We start from the raw sequence: 20401 nt of genomic DNA, 5'->3' as shown, positions 1-20401 counted from the left end.
GCAGTTCCTCAAAGTGTTCAATATAATTACCATATGACCCAGCAATTCAGCTCCTAGGTATACACTCAAGAGAAGTGAAAACATGTTAACATAAAAACTTGTATGTTGTGAATATTAGCAATATTCACAACAGCAAAAAAGTAGAAACAACCCCAATATCCACTAACTGATAAACAAAATAAGGTATGTCTATACAATATTATTCAGCCGTAAAAAGGAATAAAGCTTATACATGGATGAACTTGAAAACATTATGCTTAGTGAAAGAAGCTAGATGTAAAAAGCCACATGTTGTATGGTTGGTTCCATTTATACTAAATGTCCAGATTAGGAAAAGCCATGGAGATAGAAAGTACATTAGTAATTGCCTATGACTGGAAGTTTTGAGGAAAACTGGAAGTGACTACTATTGAGTAGTTTCTTGTTAGAGTGATAAAAATATTCTGAAACTAGACAGTGATGATTGTTACATAACTCTGTGAATATACTAAAATATCACTTAATCGTATACTTTAAAAAGGATGAATTTTATGTTATGTGAACTGTATCTTAATAAAGCTATTATTTAAAAAAAAAGAGTGAATATAATTCAAAATTTTAAAAGTAACTCATGCATCTAATACTACACTTCTGTTTCCAGATTTTTTTGGTGCCTCCTCCTTGTCATATTATCTGTCACTTTGCCTACTATACCTACTTCTAAGAGTCTTCTCCATCCTTTTCTAGTTTGCTGGAGCTAGCAAACTAGAAATTCAAGCTTGTTATAAATAACACAGTAAATACTAGTTAGTAATGCTCTTAGTACCTCAAGAATAAACCATATGTCTCTGAAACAGCTTATTTCTAGGTTCTAGAATTCTGACTAAATGCAGACACTGGATTCTTAGGGCAATGAAGGATGTCTATGATATAAACTGTCCTTCAGTGGTATAGAAAAAGAAGTGGACAAGGAGCCAGAAGGCTTGGGTACTAGCAACGGCTCTGACATTAACTAGGATTGTAACCACTGGAAAGTCCTTCCAGCACCCCAGGCCTCAGTTTTTATATCTGTAAAACAAAGGACTTAGCTAGTTCCCTTCTGAACCTATGGCCGCCCTTTTCACATGTAACAATGAAATACGTAATCCCTAAAAGTGCCTACATCTAAAAGTATGAAAGGTACCAAAATGAAGGTGCAAATTTAACAGCATACTTACGGGTACGATCCCTGTTCCAGGCATGACAGGTGATTGGCTCAAGTAAAAATTGATGCAGGGACATTATTCTTAGTGTTTTCAAAGGACAGAAAGCTGCAATGAGCAACAACAAAAAAAGCATTTAAAACAGCAGGCAACCAATATTTAAGTTGTCTGGGGATCTTGAAATGTTTAGGGATAAATAAAACATTATTTTCCTATTATAAAAGAACCAATCTCAATGTCAAAACTTAATTATTTAAACACAACCAGCATCCTAACCATCAATATATATTCATTCTGTCAAGGGTCATTAAGGGACTCTAAAACCATGGGTTAAAGATTGTTGGGTACAGGATATTCACGCAGTTTCAAGTAATCATCCTACAAATTACTTATTAATTTCAAAGGGAAAAACATGCCTTCACAATAAAAAAAATGGCAGTCACCATCTTAACTGAGTGATCAAACTTAGTATCATAAATAGTGGAACAATATAATCTGAGGAGCCTCCTGATGGGAGGCAACATGAAGTGCACATCATCATTTATAGGTAGTGACCATTTAATTTATCAACTTTTAAGAGAGCAAAAGGGGCACTATTAATAATTACGCTGTGACAATAGGTCATGGGACTATCCTGGAGTAAACTGGTAATATGATCAAACTAGCCATGAAGTATTTATGTCAAACATTTTTACTCTAAATCCAGGCAAGATTCAGACCCAATTTCCAGTTTATAGGAAATAAAGGGAATTAGTTAAAGAACACGAAAGGGAAATAAAATTAAAACCAGAATATGTGCCATATTATAAAACAATTGGCCTGGATGATTCAAAAAGGGCAAGCTTAGGGTGGGAACTGTTCTAGATTAAAAGAACTATAAAAGTCAATCAAGCTACATGAAATTTGATTGTAATGTGTACTTTTAAAATAGCCATAAAAGACACATTTTGTACAATAGGGGAAATTTGAACTTGGGCTACATATTATATAACGATACGAAATTATTTTCGATTTCTTAATATAATGGTTTGCCCTTAGGTGGGACGATGTCCTAACTCTTAGAACATAAAGATGATGAAGTGTTTAGAGGTGAAGTGTCATGATGTCATCTGTAACTTCTTTTCAATCTCTCAGTACAAGGAGATATAAAAGAGAATTGTGGTGCCCTGGCTAGTGTGGCTCAATGGATTGAGTGCCGGCCCATGAATCAAAGGGTTGCTGTTTCGATTCCCAGTCAGGGCACATGCCTGGGTTGCTGGCCAGGTTTCCAGTTGTGGGTGTGCAAGAGGCAACCACACTTTAATGTTTCTCTCCCTCTCCCTCTTTTTCTCTCCCTTCCCCTCTAAAAATAAATAAATAAAATCTTAAAAAAAAAAAAAAAGTGCAAATGCGGCAAAATGTTAACTGGTGAATCCAGGCTAAGAATATGTAAGTGTTTATTATATACTCTTTAAACTTTTAAGCAGGAATATGTGAAACATCGAGTCAAAAATCAAATAAAATTCTCTATTTTATAGGCACCCAAGTCTAGATCCATTGAAGAAGCAATTATTACCTGAAATGGGGGAAAATTTTCGAAAAGAACCCCATTTTATCATTTCTAGGAGGCACTCTCACAACATGCTGAAGTTTCAATACACATAAGTACAAGTCATGTTAACCTAGGGTGGAGACTGAAATGTGAGATAGAATTCTGATGTAAGCAGGAAATGAATGAAGGGCCACCAGAAGGTTGTGAACAAAGTTCAGCAGACAGAGTAGAAGCTGATCTTAGTGGAAAGCAGAAAAAATGTCTCTGCTAACTGTAAAGGAACCCAAAGGTCAAAGAGATAAGTGCACCCTTAAATAAAACATCTGATATCTTGAACTAGCAATGAAATATGTTTCACATTTTATCCTAAGGGTGAAGATGTTTAGGTCATTAATTTTTTTACTTTTGCATGTTCTACAAAGTAAACTGCAACTCACAAATAAAGAAAAAGACTCTGAAAATTGAAAAAAAAATTAAATAAATTCAAATGACACTGCTAATTTGTTTTTTAAGTGCATTTTATTGATTATGCTGTTACAGTTGTTCCAATTTTTCCTTTTCTCCCCTCCACCCAGTATCCCCCTTCCTTTCAGGAATCTCCCCCTATCCCTCAGTTCATGTCCATGGGTTGTGCATGTAAGTTCTTTGGCTTCACCCTTTCCTATACTATTCTTAACTTCCTATTTTGTCCCTACTGTAACAGAACCCTTGGGCTGCTTTGATTGAAACAGAACCCACAGGCTGTTTAGTTAGGGGCCCGATTGCCCGAGGCCAGAATCATAACTCTGAATACCAGAGTTTGGTGAAAAGAAAAAGAATTGTTTATTTACACAAAGTCCTGCCTCTCCCTCCCAGACCTGGCCAGTCTTAGGAAAGTCAGAAACACCGTTTCCCTACTTCTAGGGACAGTTCAGCTTTACCAGTAGCTGCCAATCACTCAGTTCTGATTGGGAGGTCCTTTCTGTGCTGTGGTGCCCTCCAGCTCTCAATGCAGGACCGCCTGGATTCTCAGCCTCCTTGCAAACTGCCTTCTTCCTGCAAACCGCACGGATCTCCTCTCCTTCTCAAAACCGCATGGCGAGAGCCTCTTCTTAAAGCCGCCTGGAGACCCCTCCTCCAAGCCAGATGGAGGGAGCCCACAAGAGCCAGAGAGTGAGGGCGTGAGGGCCAGAGAGAGCCTGAGAGAGAGCCTCCTAGAGCCAGAGCCAGCCCAAAATGTCCGTAGCTTCTTTTCTCTTCCTCCCTGCCTCCTCTCTCCCCCTGCGTCCTCTCACGCAGTGGGTGTTGCAAACAGTTCTGCCTATTCACAGAACCCTACGTAGGCTCTGTCTGCTTCTTCCCTACCAGCCCACAGTCCAAGATCCCTCCCATCTTCCTGAGTCTTGGAAGTAAAGCGGATCTTTGCAACAATGTATCCAGCCACTAGCTCCAGGCATGCAAGGGCATCCTGAAAGCTGCTTCCTGCTGCCTATCTCCCAGCCGCAAACTCTGGGGTTTGTTTTTGGACTCCCCTGTTTCTGTAACACTACCAACTATGCTTCTTAATCCCTACACCATTTCCCCCTTTCTCCCTGTTCCCCCTCCCAGCTGATAACCCTCCAAATGATCCCCATACCTATAATTCTGTTCCTGTTCTGGTTGTTTGCTTAGGTTTTTTTTGTTTTTTAGATTCAGTTGTTGACAGTTGTGAGTTTGTTGTCGCTTTTGTTGTTTTAAAATAAACTTTCAGACTTACTGTATGACTCTTTATTTTCGGTATCCAATGCTTACCCACCACAACAGGTTTTGCTCAGTTACTGAAAATAACATGCAGTGTCACAAATATCTCCTTAATTAAAAGCAATCTAGTTCAAAGGCCACACTTTATAAGCTCATTTGTTAACTGAAACAAAAGTAGTCTGCAAGTAAATAATTTAATGAGAAATCTATATGCAAAAAAGCACATATTTCATATACAGATAAAAAAGAACAGTTGCAAACAAAGGTATTTTTAGTCTTCAAATCAGTTTTATAAGCAATGTAACAAAGCCTTCAAAAGAGGTAAACATTAACGCAATAGCATAATTACTTCTAAAATTGCATTTCTAATTTCCTTATTATTATTCAAGCTCCATATTTGGACACATAATCCCATCTATAATTCTTTCATAATCATGTGGCTATTTTAAGTCTGTAAGCCAAGACAACACTTATATTTTTGTCAGATTTATAAGACACAGTAAACACAGCCTGTATTCATGAAACTCAGTGTATGAAGAATAGCTTGAATCTTGTACCAAAGATACCTTCTGTCATAGTGTGATAATTGTAATTTATAAATTGTGATTAATATTTATGTGAAATGTGAAAACCTATCTTAATGAAGGTAGAGAGAAAAAAAGGGACATTAAATTTAACAAGCTTCTACTGATAACCCTTTATTATCCAGCACTGAGAGAAAGAGATGATTTATGGCATAGTATAATTCCAGGAATTCTCCCTCTCTTCAAACTCCTTTCTATACCTATCACTTCAAGTACAGTCATACTGATGTTTGGGTAGCCATGGGCTCTGGAGCCAAGGGAACCTTGGTTTGAATCTAGGCTTTGGTATATACTAGCTAGGAGACATTGGGAAGGTCACTTAATAAACCTAAATCTCATTTTTTCATCTGTTAAATAGTCATATCAGACATATCGCTGACATCCCAAAGCTGTTGGCAGGAGGATTAAATGAGATAAAATGTGAAAAGAATGTAGTACAAAGCCTAGCTCAAAATAGAGACACAGTAAGTTCCCTTTCTTCCTTTGACCCCAGGCTTTTGAATCAACCTCAAGAAGTTACACACCAGTTAGTATCCTCTGAAGTATACTCCAGTTGGTATCTCCTGAACTTGGCCCTGGAGCTTGAAAGTATTTGTACAAGTGGGAATTTCAGTTCCCTATTTAGAGTCAGTTTTCAAGACTGTGATTCATCTAGTTTCTAATTGCTCTCATTACCCAACCCAGCAATACCAGGCACTCCAACAAGGTCACCACACCCTCCCCAAGTTCAGAGGCAGGTTCCAAATCCTATCACCAGCCTCACCAGCAGAGCATTTGAAACTTCTCTATGCAGAATGTGTTTTAGCATAGAATTAGTCAACTCGTAGATCAAAATACCGCCACTCTCTCTCCAAGAAGTTTTAATTTTTCCAAGATGATCCCCTCCTTAAATTGTAGTAAGTAAAAGAATTAACCTCAGAAATTCTCTGAATACTGCGTTAGGAAGGAGCCAGGCACACCCACTCCCCAACAGGGCAAAAATACCTTCCCGATATCCTCTTTTGTTTTTATGTACCTGAAAAACCCAGTGCCGACATGAAACCAAAAGGTTAGATAAAACAGATAAAAGAGGACAGAACTAGAATAATTTAAGCAATGAGTAGAGGTAGATAAAAGTAGGTTCCGAAGTCACAGTATGAGAACAGATGGCTTTATAATCAGAGTCCAGGCCACAATTTTTTAAGTGCTTACCATGTTCGCAGCAGTGTAGTAAATACAATATTGGGGCCAGAAACATAAGTCATATTGGGGCCAGAAACATAAGTCAATCTGATACTTTCATGGTCAAGTGAGGAGAGGGTGTTTAAGAGTAAGCGAAGATAAAATATGCATAGAATGCCCAAAAGCAGTAATAATAGCTAATATTTATTGGGCAACGATTCTGGGCCAGAAACTATTCTAAGCAATTTATGCAAGTAAGCTCACTTGATTTTCCAGAAAGCCCTAAGAATGGTCTTACTGCAGATGATGAAACAGGGTCTTAGAGAAGCCATCTTCCCAGGGTCGTCCAGTGAAGCAGCGGTGCCGGGATGACAATTTTGGCAGCGGGGCAGGAGGGTTGGACTGTGACAGGTACTGCTACATCAAAGGTTCCACGGAGCCAATATGTGCAATTTTGACTTACGGGAGGGCGTCACTCGAGAGGGGGGATCTTAAGGAACTTGGGAAGTTTTCATCGACTTTAAAAGGGTCCCCAATAACTGAAGGATTGAGGGCTGCCTTAGATAAGAGCCGAATGTTCTACAAACGCTGTGTGCAGGAACCTATTCTAGAGGCTAAAGAAAGAAACGAACGGACTCGATTAGGGGGAGATTATTTACCAGAGTTCTACAGACGGTGATAAACGGCCACAATAGAGGTGTATATAGGCTATGGAAGCGCAGGAATAGCCGTTTATTCTGGCATTGGAAGACGCTTGGCGCTCGAAAATTCTGAGAAACTATCTTAATGGGGACCCAGGAGCTCGGCAGGTCCTACGGAGAACGGGGATCCCCCACCCCTAGGGAGGTCGGACAGGGAGACCCGGCCCGGCCTCAGCCTCCGGGCCCGTGGCCTAAGCCCTCGCCTCATCGTCACCGCGGGTTCAAGGCCAGTGTGAGGCCCGGCCAGCGAAGACCCACAGCGTCAGAAGCACGCCCCTACTGCCCCTTACCTGGGGTCAGGGCACTCCAGACCGGCTCGGAGCGGAGAATTCGCGGACTCTGGTCAGTCGACGCGAACAGGCTCCGGCGGGCGCGGGCGGAGGACCGAAGCCCAGAGGGAGCGGCTGACAGATCCCGGAAACAGTCATGGCGCCTGCGCAGGGTGGCTGCACTAATAGTCTGCGCTTGCGCAAAGCTCGGGTGCACGGCAGGTTCGGAGAGGGCCTGGCAGTGTAGTGTCCCGCGTTTCTACAGCCTTGTTAGCTCACTTGAAGTGGTGTCGCAAACCTGCTAGGTGTTAACGAAGCAGCGTAGACGTCTTACTCCTTTCATAGAAAACTTCCTCAGACTCGCAGGCCGAAATCGTGTGGATCCTTGTCGGTTTCACAAGAGCTTTTGTCAGGAAATGCATTACTGAGAACTGGGGCCTTTCCAGCCACAGGGACCCGAGGAACGGCTTTTTCTCCCTTCGGAGAGCCCCCACCCCCCGCTTCAACCAGTTTCCTCTGGAAAGCACCAGAGACCCGTACTGGGTCAGAATCACTTGTTCCCCGCTCCCAAGATGGCGCCACAGGACGGGAAAACGGGGGAATTCGGCACCCCGTCCTCCCTCTCCCCCCCGCAGAAGACAGCGCTTGCAGTGAAGGTGCTTCCTCAACTTGTGAAGGAAAAGGGACAGTGTAGTAAACAAGTTCAGGGGGGCTGCTTGTGCCAGAAAGTAACCACACAGGATGGTATAATACTAAATCCTAACCAGGCAGGTCATGGTGGTAGTCATGTCCCAGTCCTATAGCTTCCTTAACAAAAGTCCGTCTTTAAGTGAGCTCTGTCTGTTGTTCAGTGCTCCTAGGATAACATACCTTTGAAATGTCAGAGTAAATTTCTCTTCAGACCCCTGGATAACACAACCTGCAGCACTAGAATATGAGACTACAAAACTTGTTGTCTTGTTTCTTGCATACCGTATGTGTTATAACTATCCTGTACCCATCAATGTAAAAGAGCTATGTGCTCCACTTTGCTTTTTGTCCAATCTTAGACGTGTCCCTGCTTTTCTTTATCCTGCTTCCTTGATCTACCACCAATGGATTTCCTGTGACCTTACTTACATTTTCTCCTTTGATTCTAAATGTGTAAAAGCTGCAAAACTGCCATTCTCTGGAGCATTTTCTCAATCTGTTGAGATTTTGTTTCCAGGCATGTCCCCCAAATTTGGCCCAAATTCATATAAAAATTTTCCGTAGGTTTAGACATGCTTTCATCAACATACAGATGCCCTTGACTTATTCTAGCTAGACTTGCTGCCTTTGAACTCAGAAATTTAGGAGCAGCACTCCATTCCTTGAGGCCACTGCAAGTTGCTAACCTGCTGCCTATTTTGTTCCTTCTAGTGGTTTGTAAACTTGACCCTAATGCCTGGCTATAAGGTGATGTTCACAAAAAGTGAACTTGTCAATTTCCCAATTTCAGACTTGTGTAATGACACTGATCTGGTATCCAAAATGAAGACTCTGCCATATAAAAAATTAGTTCCAGGGAAGGTGGTACTTAGAAATGGTAAATGGGAGGAAGAGAAGGATTGGACACTGCCGTTGGATGATTGTGTTGTCTTTATCGATTTGATTGGAATTGGAATAGGATTGAATTAGAATTTGGTCAAATTTCAAGTCGTCAGATATTTAGTGAGTACTCACCAAGTACCATGTATTGTGTTAAGCATTTTGAGCCATGTAGTTGAATAAGATCCCTCTGTCCTCAAGGAACTTAAGAGACTGGGGTAAGATTAGTTCACAAATAGTTTTAAATATACAGTCAAACTTTGGTTCTCTAATGTCTCCCACCTCAAATAACTTGGCTCTTGACCAAGTTTTTCATGGAAAAAATGTCTCAGTTGTTGAACCAAACTTCATTTCTCAACCTGATACTCTTTTCATGCTGATACCTGTATGATTGATCAGTCATGTGTCTCTCAGGCGGCAAACAAAGGACATATGGTTTTTGAACAAATCGCTTTCGAACAGCCTTCCGGAGCAAATTAAGTTCCAGAACTGAGGTTCCACTGTAAGGAAATGCACGGTGTCTCCAACCAGGAAGGGCCTCGTTAGTGTTTGGTGAATGAAACTATGAGTGAGTGAAGGACATAGTCTAGGATTTCAAAAAACAGAGAGGTTGCCACCCATTGCTAATTGGTGTGGGGACTTGTATAGATGCATCAGAACATAACCAATCGTAGATTGTAAGGATCACATGTTTGCAAAGGCCTAAGGAATTCCTTCTGATCAAGAGAGCTTTGATTTAGTATCTAGAATGTGGAGAGTTAGAAGTTTGGTTCTTATTTGTGCCAGTGAACACTTACTGCCAATCTGCTCCCATTTCTGTTTCTTCCAAGGGTCAATGCTTGCCATCTACTCCCCACAAAAACTGTTGGAAATGTCATTGAATCAATGTTTATGAAAACTAAGTAAACGAATTAAAAACATAAATGATTCTCTGTTAATGCTTAATAATCCTTGTGCCTTAGATATTGTCCTAATTGCTATGGTATAGGTCAAATAAGGAAAAGTTTTCTCTAAAAGTATCTAGTACAGTTCAGTGCCAGAGGGACTGAAAAATGCATACAGGTTTTTCTATTCTAGGCTGCTCACTCAATTCATTTCCATGGCATGGAGGTGAGACCAATTTATGGGGTATCTTAGGGGCATAAGGTAGTCTCAGATGGTATATAAATAGCATACTGTCACAAAACATTACAAGACAAGCAATCAAGCATACTTTTGAATACCAGGAATTTTTTCCTAATTTGGTAAATGAAATCTGTAGTCCACTAGGCTGTAAATCTTCTGGAGTCAAGGATCACTTTTTACTACACATTCTGTTTCTAACACATTTTTCTATGCTGTTATGCAATTTTAGTTTAATTTTTTAAATTTAATTTTTATTTTTTTATTTTAGAGGAGAAGGGAGGGAGAAGGAGAGGGAGAGGAACATCGACTGTCTGCCTTCTGTGCATGCCCCAGCTGGGGACCGTCCCTGCAACCCAGGCTTGTGCCCTGACCAGTAATCAACCATTGATCTTTCTGTTTGGGGGATGACCCCCAACCAACTGAGCAACAGTGGTTGGGGTCGATCTTTAGATTATTTTAATAGGACTTCCAGCCAAGATGTAGGTGTAGACAGACACGCTGCATCTCCCTCCACAACTAAGAAGGAATACAACTACCTCAAACCTAGAATCAACCAGAAGTTCCAGAAAATCAAAATGCATGGAAGTCCAGCAAACAAAGATAGAATGAAGAAATACTCATCCAGACAGGTAGGAGGGGTGGAGCTGGGTGGAGAGGACTCGGTGTGGTGGCAGCAGCAGCAGCAGCAGGTCAGCAAAAAAGTGCAGTCACATATTTTAAAGTCAGGAGGGACACCCGGGGAGCGTTCCCAGTTCGTCAGTGGACATAGCAACTCACAGTCCCAGCACTGGGGAAAATCAAGCCTCATTGCTTCTGACTGTGCAAACCAGTGGGGGCTGGGGTGGAGGCAGAAACTGCCAGCCTTTCAGCAGAGTGCGCTTGTCTATAAAGGGCCCTCATGGTCCTAGAACGTCCGCAGACCCACCCACTCTGGGAACGACAGCCAGGGCAGCAGCTAGAGGGGTGCCAGTCCAGTGCAGAAGTGGGAGAGGTGCCTGGAAAAGGAGTGAGTGCTGGGCAGGTGGCATTGTTCCCTCTCTGACCCCTCCCCCACAGGCAGTGCCACAACGTGGTGAAACAGGTCACCCTGTACTGACGAATCTCTAAGGCTCTGCTTCTTACAATGTAACAGGAGTGACAACTCTACCTGGGATGTAGAGGCAAACAAACACAGGAGCATGTCAGAATGAGGAGACAGATAAGTATGGCCCAAAAGGGGAACGGATCAAAGTTCCAGTGGGAGAACTAAGCGTTGAGGAAGATAGCCAACCTCATAGACGAGGAGATAGTCAACCTAACAGATGTAGAGTTCAAAACACTGGTGATAAAGATGCTCACAGGCTTGACAGATATCCTTAAGTATGGTAAATGCATAAGGGAAGAAGTGAGGGCCATGCTAAATGAAACAAAGGAAAAGCCACACAAAACCAATGGTGAAGGGAAGCAAACCAGGGTTCAAATCAACTTGATTTGGAACATAAGGGGGAAAAAAACAGTCAACCAGTACAGAATGAGGAAACAAGAATTGAAAAAAACGAGGAAAGGCTTAGGAGCCTCTGGGACAACTTTAAACGTGTCAACATCGGAACCATAGGAAAGCCAGAAGGAGAAAAGGAAGAGCAAGCAATTGAAAGCTTATGTGAGAAAATAATAATTTGGTGAAGGAAACAGATATACAAGTCCGGGAAGCACAGACAGTCCCAAACATTCTAGACCCAGGACTCTCTCTTTATCTTTCACCTTTGGCATCTCAATCATGATGTGTCCTGGTGTGGGCCCCTCTGGGTCCAGCTTGCCCGGGACCCTCCGTGCTTCCCGTATGTCCATCTCCTTCACAAAATTTGGGAAGTTTTCCTCATTTTTTTCAATTCTTGCTTCCTCATTCTGCACTGGTTGACTGTTTTTTTTTTTTCTCTTATGTTCCAAATCATTTGAACCCCGGTTTCCTTCTCTTCACCATTGGTTTTGTGTGGATTTTCCTTCATTTCACTTAACATAGCCTTCACTTCTTCTCTTATGTGTTTGCGGTACTCAAGCATATCTGTCAAGCCTGTGAGCATTTATCACTAGTGTTTTGAATCCTTCGTCTGTTAGGTTGGCTATCTTCTCGTCGCTTAGTTCTCCCACTGGAACCTTGATCCGTTCCCCTTTTGGGCCATACTTCTGTCTCCTCTGTCTTAGGGTAGAACTGTCACACCTGTTATGTTGTAGGGGGCGGAGCCTTAGGTATTCATCAGTACAGGGTGACCTGTTTCACCACGTTGTGGCGCTGTGTTTTGGGGAGGGCTCTGAGAGGGAACAATGCTGTTTGCTTGGCACTTGCCCCTTTTCCAGGCACTTCTCCCACACCCATATGGGCCTCACATCTCTCTAGCTGTTGCCCTGGCAGTTGTTCCCAGAGTGGGTGGGTCTGCAGATGATCTAGACTGTGGGGGCCCTTTAAATAAGCAGATTCTGCTGGGAGACCAGCAGTTTCTGCCTCCTCCCCAACACCCACTGGTTTGCACAGTCAGAAGCTATTAAGCTTTATTGTCCCTGGAACTGGAACTGTGAGCTCTGCGGTCTGGCCTGGTCCTGGGAGTGCTCTCCAGGTGTCCCTCTAGACTTTTTAAAATGTGTGACTGCGCTTTCTGCTGGCCTGCTTCTGCCGCCGTTGCCACCACTGCTGCCACCACCACACTGCGTCCTCTCCACCACATTCTGCCCCTCCTACATGTCCAGATGAGTATTTCTTCTTTGTATCTTTTTTTGTTGGACTTACATTCAGCTCAATTTTCTGGAACTTCTGGTTGTTTCTAGTTTTGAGGTAGTTGTATTTCTTCTTAGTTGTGGAGGGAGATGCAGCATGTCTAGGCCTTCATCTTGGCCAGCTCCTCATTTACACTTTAAGTAATTACTGATATATTTGAGTTTAACTATACCATCTTATTATATGCTTCATTTTTGTCCTGACTATGCTGTTTCTTTTTTTCTCCTTTCTTGTCTTCTTTTGGATTATTTTTATGATTTAATTTCCAAGGACTAATTCAGAGATATGCTGGAGCTGTCTTACACTGGCTCAGAAGAGCCAATTGTGTCCATCTTTTCACAACTCCATGTTCAGTAATCTCCTATTGGTGGCTTGAAACCAGCCATGGTGGGAGCATTTACGTGACAGAAAATAGCAAAGGCTACAGAACACGGCTTTTGTCCTTTGAAGAAACATTTACCAGCCCAGCAATGTTTAGTATTTTCTCCTCATAGATAATACAAAGGTCTTAGAATATCTTAACTGCATTATTATCCTTCTCCATAGTTATATTCTATTCTGGTTATGCATTTTAATTCTATAATAAATATTACATATTTGCTATTTTTTTTGAAGTTTCTGTGTCTGTTACCAACATGTTGTTATGACTGGTTCTCATTTATCCTCTCATATGCTTGGTTTTCAGTGTTGTGTCTAACATTTTTAAAAAAGATATTTTAATTTATTTTTCAAGAGAGGGGAAGGTAGGGAGGAAGAGAGGGAGAGAAACATCAATGTTAGAGAGAAACATCAAATGACTACCTTCAGTACCACACCCCAACTGGGGGCTGAATCCAAACCCAGACATGTGCCTCAACTGGGAATCGAACCAACCGCTTTCTGGTTTGTGGGATGATGCTCAATCAACCGAGACATGCTCGCCAGGGCATGTCTAATATTTTATTTTTTAAATTGTGTAGGAATAATTTGAGACCTAAAATGCTTATATCTTTGCCCAGATAAGATTTTCATTTTCATTTTTCCAGGTTTCTGAGGGTGTCAGCAATCTGGGATCACTTTAATTTAATTTTAGGATTTAAGGTTTTTCTATGCCATTCAGATGACTCAAATTTGGAAATTTGGGCCCCAGTCCTTGGAAAGAATGTTCATTTTTTAATTCATACCTACAACTAGAGTCCTAACCCAAAGCAGCTCTGGTGTGATGGTTAATCTTATTTGTCAACCTGACTGATCCAAGGCATGCTCAGATATTTGGTCAAACATTATTCTGGGTATCTCTGTGAGGGTATTTTTGGATGAGATATTGATAGACTAAGTAAAGCAGATTACCCTTCATAATGTGGGTGGGCCTCTTCCAGTCAGTTGAAGAACTGAGTAGACCAAAAGGCTGGTGTCCTCCAAATAAGAGAATTCTTTCCGCCTGCCTTTGAACTGGAACATTGGCTCTGCTGATTTTTTACTTACTAGCTTACATAATCATGTAAGGGATTTCCTTACAATATCTCTTTATAGCTACTTGTATATCTCTTTAGTTCTGTCTCTATCTCTATCTTTCTAATCTCCTGTTGGTTCTGTTTCTCTGGAGAACTTTGATTAATATAACAAATTTACCCTCATTCTTGGAGTGCCCTGGGCATCTTTTGTCTCTGAAGTTTAGGCTGTTAAAAGTACTTCTTGGGCTCTCAACCACCTGTTCTTGAATCATTAAATAGCCCATGGAGTAAGGCAGCCTTAAAATGCTGGGCTCACTCTCTGATGTTCTCTTTTCTCTTAAATATTGACCTGGTATTCACTACCTTATTAGTTCTCTCTTATCTTTGAGTAGTTTTTTGTATGTTTTGTCCACTTTTCTAGTTATCATTAGTGGGAGAGTTGTCTGTTGCCCTAATCTTTCATTACCAGAATCATTTGATAAGTAACCATTTTTTAAAGTTACCATTTATCTATTTTATTTCGCTAAGTTCTATTGCATCAGTTACATATCTTTATCACATTACAGTGTTTATTTGGTCTGTAGTACATGTTTGTTACAGGTTGAAGGGGTTGTTTAATTCTCATCCAATATAGGGCCTATTTAGTGTACTGCTTGCAGATGTAATCACTATGGAGTTAATTAAGTGTTAAATAGTTAAGTAATGTTTAAAATGTTTATATTATGAAGAAATGTTTGGAGAGTTGTGTTATAGGTGTTTAAGAAGGTTTTAGTGGTATTTAGAGAAATTGGGGTTTTTGAAGAGGCGGTGAACACATTCTTATTTTCTCATTTAAAATAATGTAATATAGCTCCTTTGATCTTAGAATTATTTTCAGGAATGGATTAACCTAGGATGACTGTAGTTCTTGTGGCATATAGCGTACCTCTGACTTTTTGTGCTTATATCACAGATATATTTGTGGGGTTCTTCTTATATCACACTTCCAAATGAAGATGTTTGCAAAGGTTGAGTAATTCTATACCTAGAGGGAAGTTAACTAACAAAAAGAGTATGTCTCTCCAGGAAGAAATTTAAAGTGGTAGAAAATGGCAAGTCTAATACTTATTTTTGTAAGAATACAGTATTCCTTCATTTATCATGGGTATCACATTCCAGACCCCTCATGAAGTAGGAACCTTACATTTATTCTACACTCTTAAATCTACGTAACTTTAACAACATGTATACAGTACCGCAAAATCCCACGATATAGTGAAAAATCCACAATAAATAATTAAATATAATATTTTTAAAAAATCTCGTGATACAGTGAGGCCGCGATAAGTGAACTGTGATATAGAGAGGGACTACTGCTGAATGAAAATGACTGGTTTGCTCATGAGCATAACTGTTCTTGTTTGGGTATTGCGTCTGGGCTTAAACTTTTATGTTGACGAACCCAAGCTTCTGCCTCCCTTTGCACATTCTCCCTAAGTGAACTGACAGGCTCTTGGCTTAAATCACAACCCTCTGATGTGTTGCTGACCCTCTGATGTGTCCCTCATTTTGTCCCTGAGCCTTGATAGTTCTGATTGCTATGGAGCTTCTCTACCTGGTATCTATCTCATCAGCTCTCACTTCAATTCAATATATATAAAACCCATTATTTCTCCTTCCTTCACCATCTCAGATTCAACTTGCCTCTCTACCTGTCACCTTGAGTTGTCATCATCTACAACAGACTGATTACAGGCTTCCAGGTAGTTACCAAGTCATATCATGTCTACCACCTATGTATTTTTGTCATCCAGAAAAGCTTTCAAGCCTACAGAAAAGTCACAAAAATAGTATAATGAATCAGTATACTTGTTTATGTAGGTTCACCAACTGTTAACATTTTGTCACATTTGCTTTATTCCTCTCATATATGTAAGTAATAATAATAGTGGTTATTATTGTTTGTTAAACCATTTGTAAGTCACAGGCATTATGCCTCTTTACCCCTAAATACTTCACTATGTGTCTCTGAAGAACAAGAATATTATATAATCATAATGATCAAATTTAGGATATTTAACATTAATTCAATATTATTATTTACAATAATAATAATCATAAAACTTACATAACATAAGTTTAAATTCATATACAAATTACACTGGTTGTTCAAATAGTGTCCTTCCTAGCAATTTTATCTTGATCCCAGAGCCAGTCCAAGACCATTTATTGCATTTAGTTGTCATTTTTTTAAATCTGAAGCAGTTCCTCAGGCCTTTTTTCTTTTCACAACATTGACAGTTTTAAAGAGCCCACGCCAGTTATTTTATAGACTAATCTCCAGTTGTGGTAGACACCACTATAATTAGCTAATTAAAGTTAATGTCACAAATAATGGCACAAATTGACATTATGTTCTTCTGGTGTGATGCAGTGGTTCCAAAATGTATAACCTTAATAGATTCATGACAGACCTCCCTTGCTCCATAACAAGCCATCAAGGCCTCTCATCCTCTGTCACTTTCATCTCTTACTATGTCCTCTGTGTGCAATCTGGCTATACTTGCATCGCCTTTCCCACCTTGGTTTCCCCGCTTTTGTTCAGGTGGTTCTTGGGGAAGCAGGGCCCTTCCAGGGAATGAACCACAATTGGTCCATGTCTTATATGCCACCCCCATTGCGACTGCTGCTAATTGGTTTAGGGGTGGGTGTGTGACCCATTTCTGCCAATCAGGACTCAAGAAGAGGTCTCCTAGGGAGATTTTGGGATAAAAATATGCTCCATTATGTGAGAGTCTTTATATTTTTCCTGTCTTGAACATGTTATGGGAAGATATGATGGTTAGTGCTGTGGAAACTTGTCTTGACAGACCCAAAGGTAAAGCAGTATGGAAAGTTGGAGAGCTTTACATTGCGCTAATTCTGAAACTGTCTGTGACTGCAGGGGTTGTTGTGTAAAACTATTAAACATCCCTATAGCACCACTGTTGCCTCATGTGCTGCTAATTGTCACTAAGCACTATCTTAGCTGGTCCTCTCCACTCCCATCTTTTGTTCCAGCATGCTCTCCTCCACATTATGCCTAAGTCTTATTTATCCTTAGGCTTCAGCAAGACACAATTTCTTCTGGAGCACCTTCATTTATCTTGAAGGTCTAACATGATATAATCGTAGGCTTTCAAAGTAACGTTAGTTGGTATCCACAATAATTAAAATCAGGGCACTGGCACCATGCTCTGTAGTGTAAATAGAGCAAAGACCATTTAAAAGGTCTTGCTGAGTGCCTCTCCTGTAGCATTCTGTACTTACCCCATAGAAGCCTTCCTAATCCCTAATCTAATTCTCATAATGCAGCGTTCCCCTTGGTCTACATGTCTAGTTGCTATTTTGTACCTATATTTAAAAGTTGGCTTTTTAAACGTCTGTAGAGAAAAGTTTTATGGAATCACTTCTTCAAAGCCGCAGGATACATTTTTTAATAGCTTAAGTCAAAGTTCAGGAAGTAGAGGGAAGAATAGTTCCTTATAGTAGCCAGCAGGTTCCCCTCCAGTCTTGTGATTCTATGATAACTGAAGGTTGGTCTTTTCACAACAGATCTTAAGTCCCAATTTCTGGTAGCTTGTGCGTTGAAGGGTTGAGGTCTTTGTGATAATTTTGTGATTTCTGGAAACACTTAATAATATGCTCCATGGGAAAGACCCAGAACCTGCTGGGTTCCCTGCAAGGACCCAGGATGGTTTCACATGTGAAAGAAGGGGGAAGATAGTTGGTGGTTTCAAATGTACCCATTATTTGTTTTAATCGGATATGATGAGACACACAAACATGGAAATGACTGTCACGAAGGAAGAAGTTTTTTTTTTTTTAATGTTTCGCTTGATTTATTTATTGTTTTAATAAGTTTTTATATTCACAGACACATCCCTAGAAGCAGGAGACACAGCATGGCATGACACTCAGGGCCACATGGGAAAGCACAGGGTTCGTCAGGAGGCAGGAGTGAGGGGAGAGCATGAGCATGAACCTTTATTGTGGTTTCTTTGGGAAGTAATAGGTGAGGCAGGGTAAGCAGGTTTAGAATTTGGCTAGTCTGAAAAATTTCAGGGGTTCTGTGGTACAGGGGCTGTTTCTAGTTGTCTAGTACTTTGCTTTGTGTGAGTAGGGCAGGGAAATATTGCCTCCTAGATTATAAGAGCTAGGTAGGAGAAGTGGTTCAGAGTATGAGCTATGGATTGGGTTAGTCTGTGTGTGACAGTTTGCTATCTCTAAGAATTGGCTAGCTCTGGGAGAGGCTCCAGATACTGGAGCATGAAGAATATAGAAAATAAAAATATATAGTTGATAGAATCAGTGATACAAATTTAGCAGCTTTGAAACCTAGCCCAAAACATTTAGCAAAATCATTTAAATGGTCTTTGCTCCATTTACTCTGTAGAGCATGGTGCCAGTGCTCTGATTTTAATTATTGTGGATACCAACAAATATCATTTTGAAAGCTATGAGTATATCATGTTAGACCTTTAAGCTATGTATTCTGAAATTACATGTCCTTAGGCAAAAACAGAATATGTGACTAAGTGAAGTCCATTTTCTTATACATACTGGGTTAGAAACCTCACCTCATCTCATGCTACAAAATATTTGTAGCTCTGCCATTAACTGAAGGTTCTTGGGCAAGTCACTGAGTTGTTTACATCTCTTTCTGCCACTCCCCTGCCCCAAGTGAGGAGCTGCTCTGGAATTCTGTTGAGTGTAGGGGACTGCAGGGTGGACTGGCCTCCGGGAAACAATGATGAAGTCTTAAAACCTCATGGAATGCCCCTTGCATTTTTCCAGCAAGAGGCCTGCTGCTGTCAGCCCAGACATGCCTCTCCTTGAAGGTCTGGAGTTGAAGTCCTATGGAATGCTAGAAGAAACTTGGCAAAAGTCCAAGTGTCATGCACAATAGGCTCTATGCCAAGTTATCTTAAATTTCACATTCATATGAGGCAGATGCCGTTATTATTCCTTGTTTAATAGTTGAGAAAACAGGAGGTGAGACAGGTTAAATTGCCTAAAGTCATACTACTGGGAAAGTGAAACCCATTCTGTCTGACTTTAAAGTGTAAGAATTAGGAAGAAACAAGATGGCGGAAGAGTAAGTGGAAGCTACACTAACTTCCTCCCAGAACTAGTCTGGATTTACAGCTTAATTTTGGAGAAATCATCTGGAATAACCAACCGAACACTAGCTGGAGAGAAGTCTTATAACCACGGAGAGACAGAAAAGGCCACTACATCACAACATGACCTATAGGGAGTGCGGAGACGCGGAAGGGCTGGCTGGGCTCACACGGGTGGCAGCTGAAGGGACTGAGAAACAGCTCAGCAGCCGGGGGTTCCCCCTGAAAAGGGCAGGGTCTAAACCCCCAGCTGGGCTTCCCAGCCTACGGCAACAGAGTGGAAAGTAAAATAGTATCCAGCTGAGAAAACTGAAAAGCCACAGGGTTTCTTGCTAGCTGGAGAGAAACACCTGGAGAAAAAAAGCTCTTAAGCGGATCACATATGAAAATATTTTGGCCCCCACTTACCCTGGGCTCGAGCGGAGGGAAGGCAGAGAGGACTGGAGACACTTGGGGAGAGTTTGGTGTGGTGGCTTTGAGGGGAGAACTGGGGAGGCAGCCGACCGGGTCCCAGTGCTGACTCATCCCAAGTACTGCAGGCAGACCATTCCCCACCCCTCCAAGTGGCGTCAGCCTGAGGGGAAGCAAAAGCCCAGCCTACAGGAATTAAGCTGCCACACCCACGGTCCTGACGGCTAATCACAGATTGAATAGATTAACAACTAAAGAAGCCAGACAAAGGCAGTAGATCCCTGAAAGTCTCCAACAGGCTGCCTAGGCCCAGACTGGTACAGGATCTGACGCCACCAGGGGCAGATCCAGGAAGTGCAGATCATTCTAAGAAGCACCAACAAATAATAGGAGTCACAAAAATGGGGAGACAGAGAAACAACCCCCCATCGAAAGGAAAGGTAGAATCCCCAGAAAGAGTGCTAAATGAAATAGAGGGGAGCAAACTATCAGATATGGAATTCAAAACATGGATTATGGAGAAGCTCAATGAGCTCAGCGGAAACTACAAGGAACTCCAGAAAAACTACAAGGAACTTACTGAGAATTACACCAGCATGAAAAAGGACATAGAAACTATAAATAAGAGCCAGGAGGAAATGAAGAATACAATCTCTGAGTTGAAGAACACAATAGAAGGAATTAAAAGCAGGCTAGAGGAAGCAGAAAATCGGATTAGCGAGCTGGAAGACAATGTAGACAAAAAGTCCCAGACAGTACAACAAAATGAAAAAAGACTGAACAACACTGAAGAGGTTCTAAGACAGCTGCAGGACAACATGAAATGT

The 20401-nt window shown here is 41.1% G+C and overlaps 1 protein-coding gene across 1 annotated transcript in view; it reads right to left on the bottom strand.

Annotated features, from left to right (window-relative positions):
* ARPC1A (actin related protein 2/3 complex subunit 1A) overlaps positions 1–7311 on the bottom strand; it is a 30139-nt gene extending 22828 nt beyond the window's left edge. The window contains exons 1-2 of the mRNA XM_090276656.1: positions 7168–7311; positions 1197–1289 (exon numbers count right to left, since the gene is read on the bottom strand). Of these exons, the coding sequence (XP_090132782.1) occupies positions 1197–1260 (64 nt within the window). The 5' untranslated portion in view covers positions 1261–1289; positions 7168–7311. The remainder of the gene's footprint in view (positions 1–1196; positions 1290–7167) is intronic.
* Between the last annotated feature and the right edge of the window lie 13090 nt (positions 7312–20401).

Source organism: Furipterus horrens, unplaced genomic scaffold, assembly GCF_987537825.1.
Source record: "Furipterus horrens unplaced genomic scaffold, mFurHor1.1.pri manual_scaffold_5, whole genome shotgun sequence".
NCBI classification, from domain to species: domain Eukaryota; kingdom Metazoa; phylum Chordata; class Mammalia; order Chiroptera; family Furipteridae; genus Furipterus; species Furipterus horrens.
The sequence above is the reverse complement of the archived record's forward strand: the minus strand, read 5'-3'. Positions and strand labels throughout refer to the sequence as shown.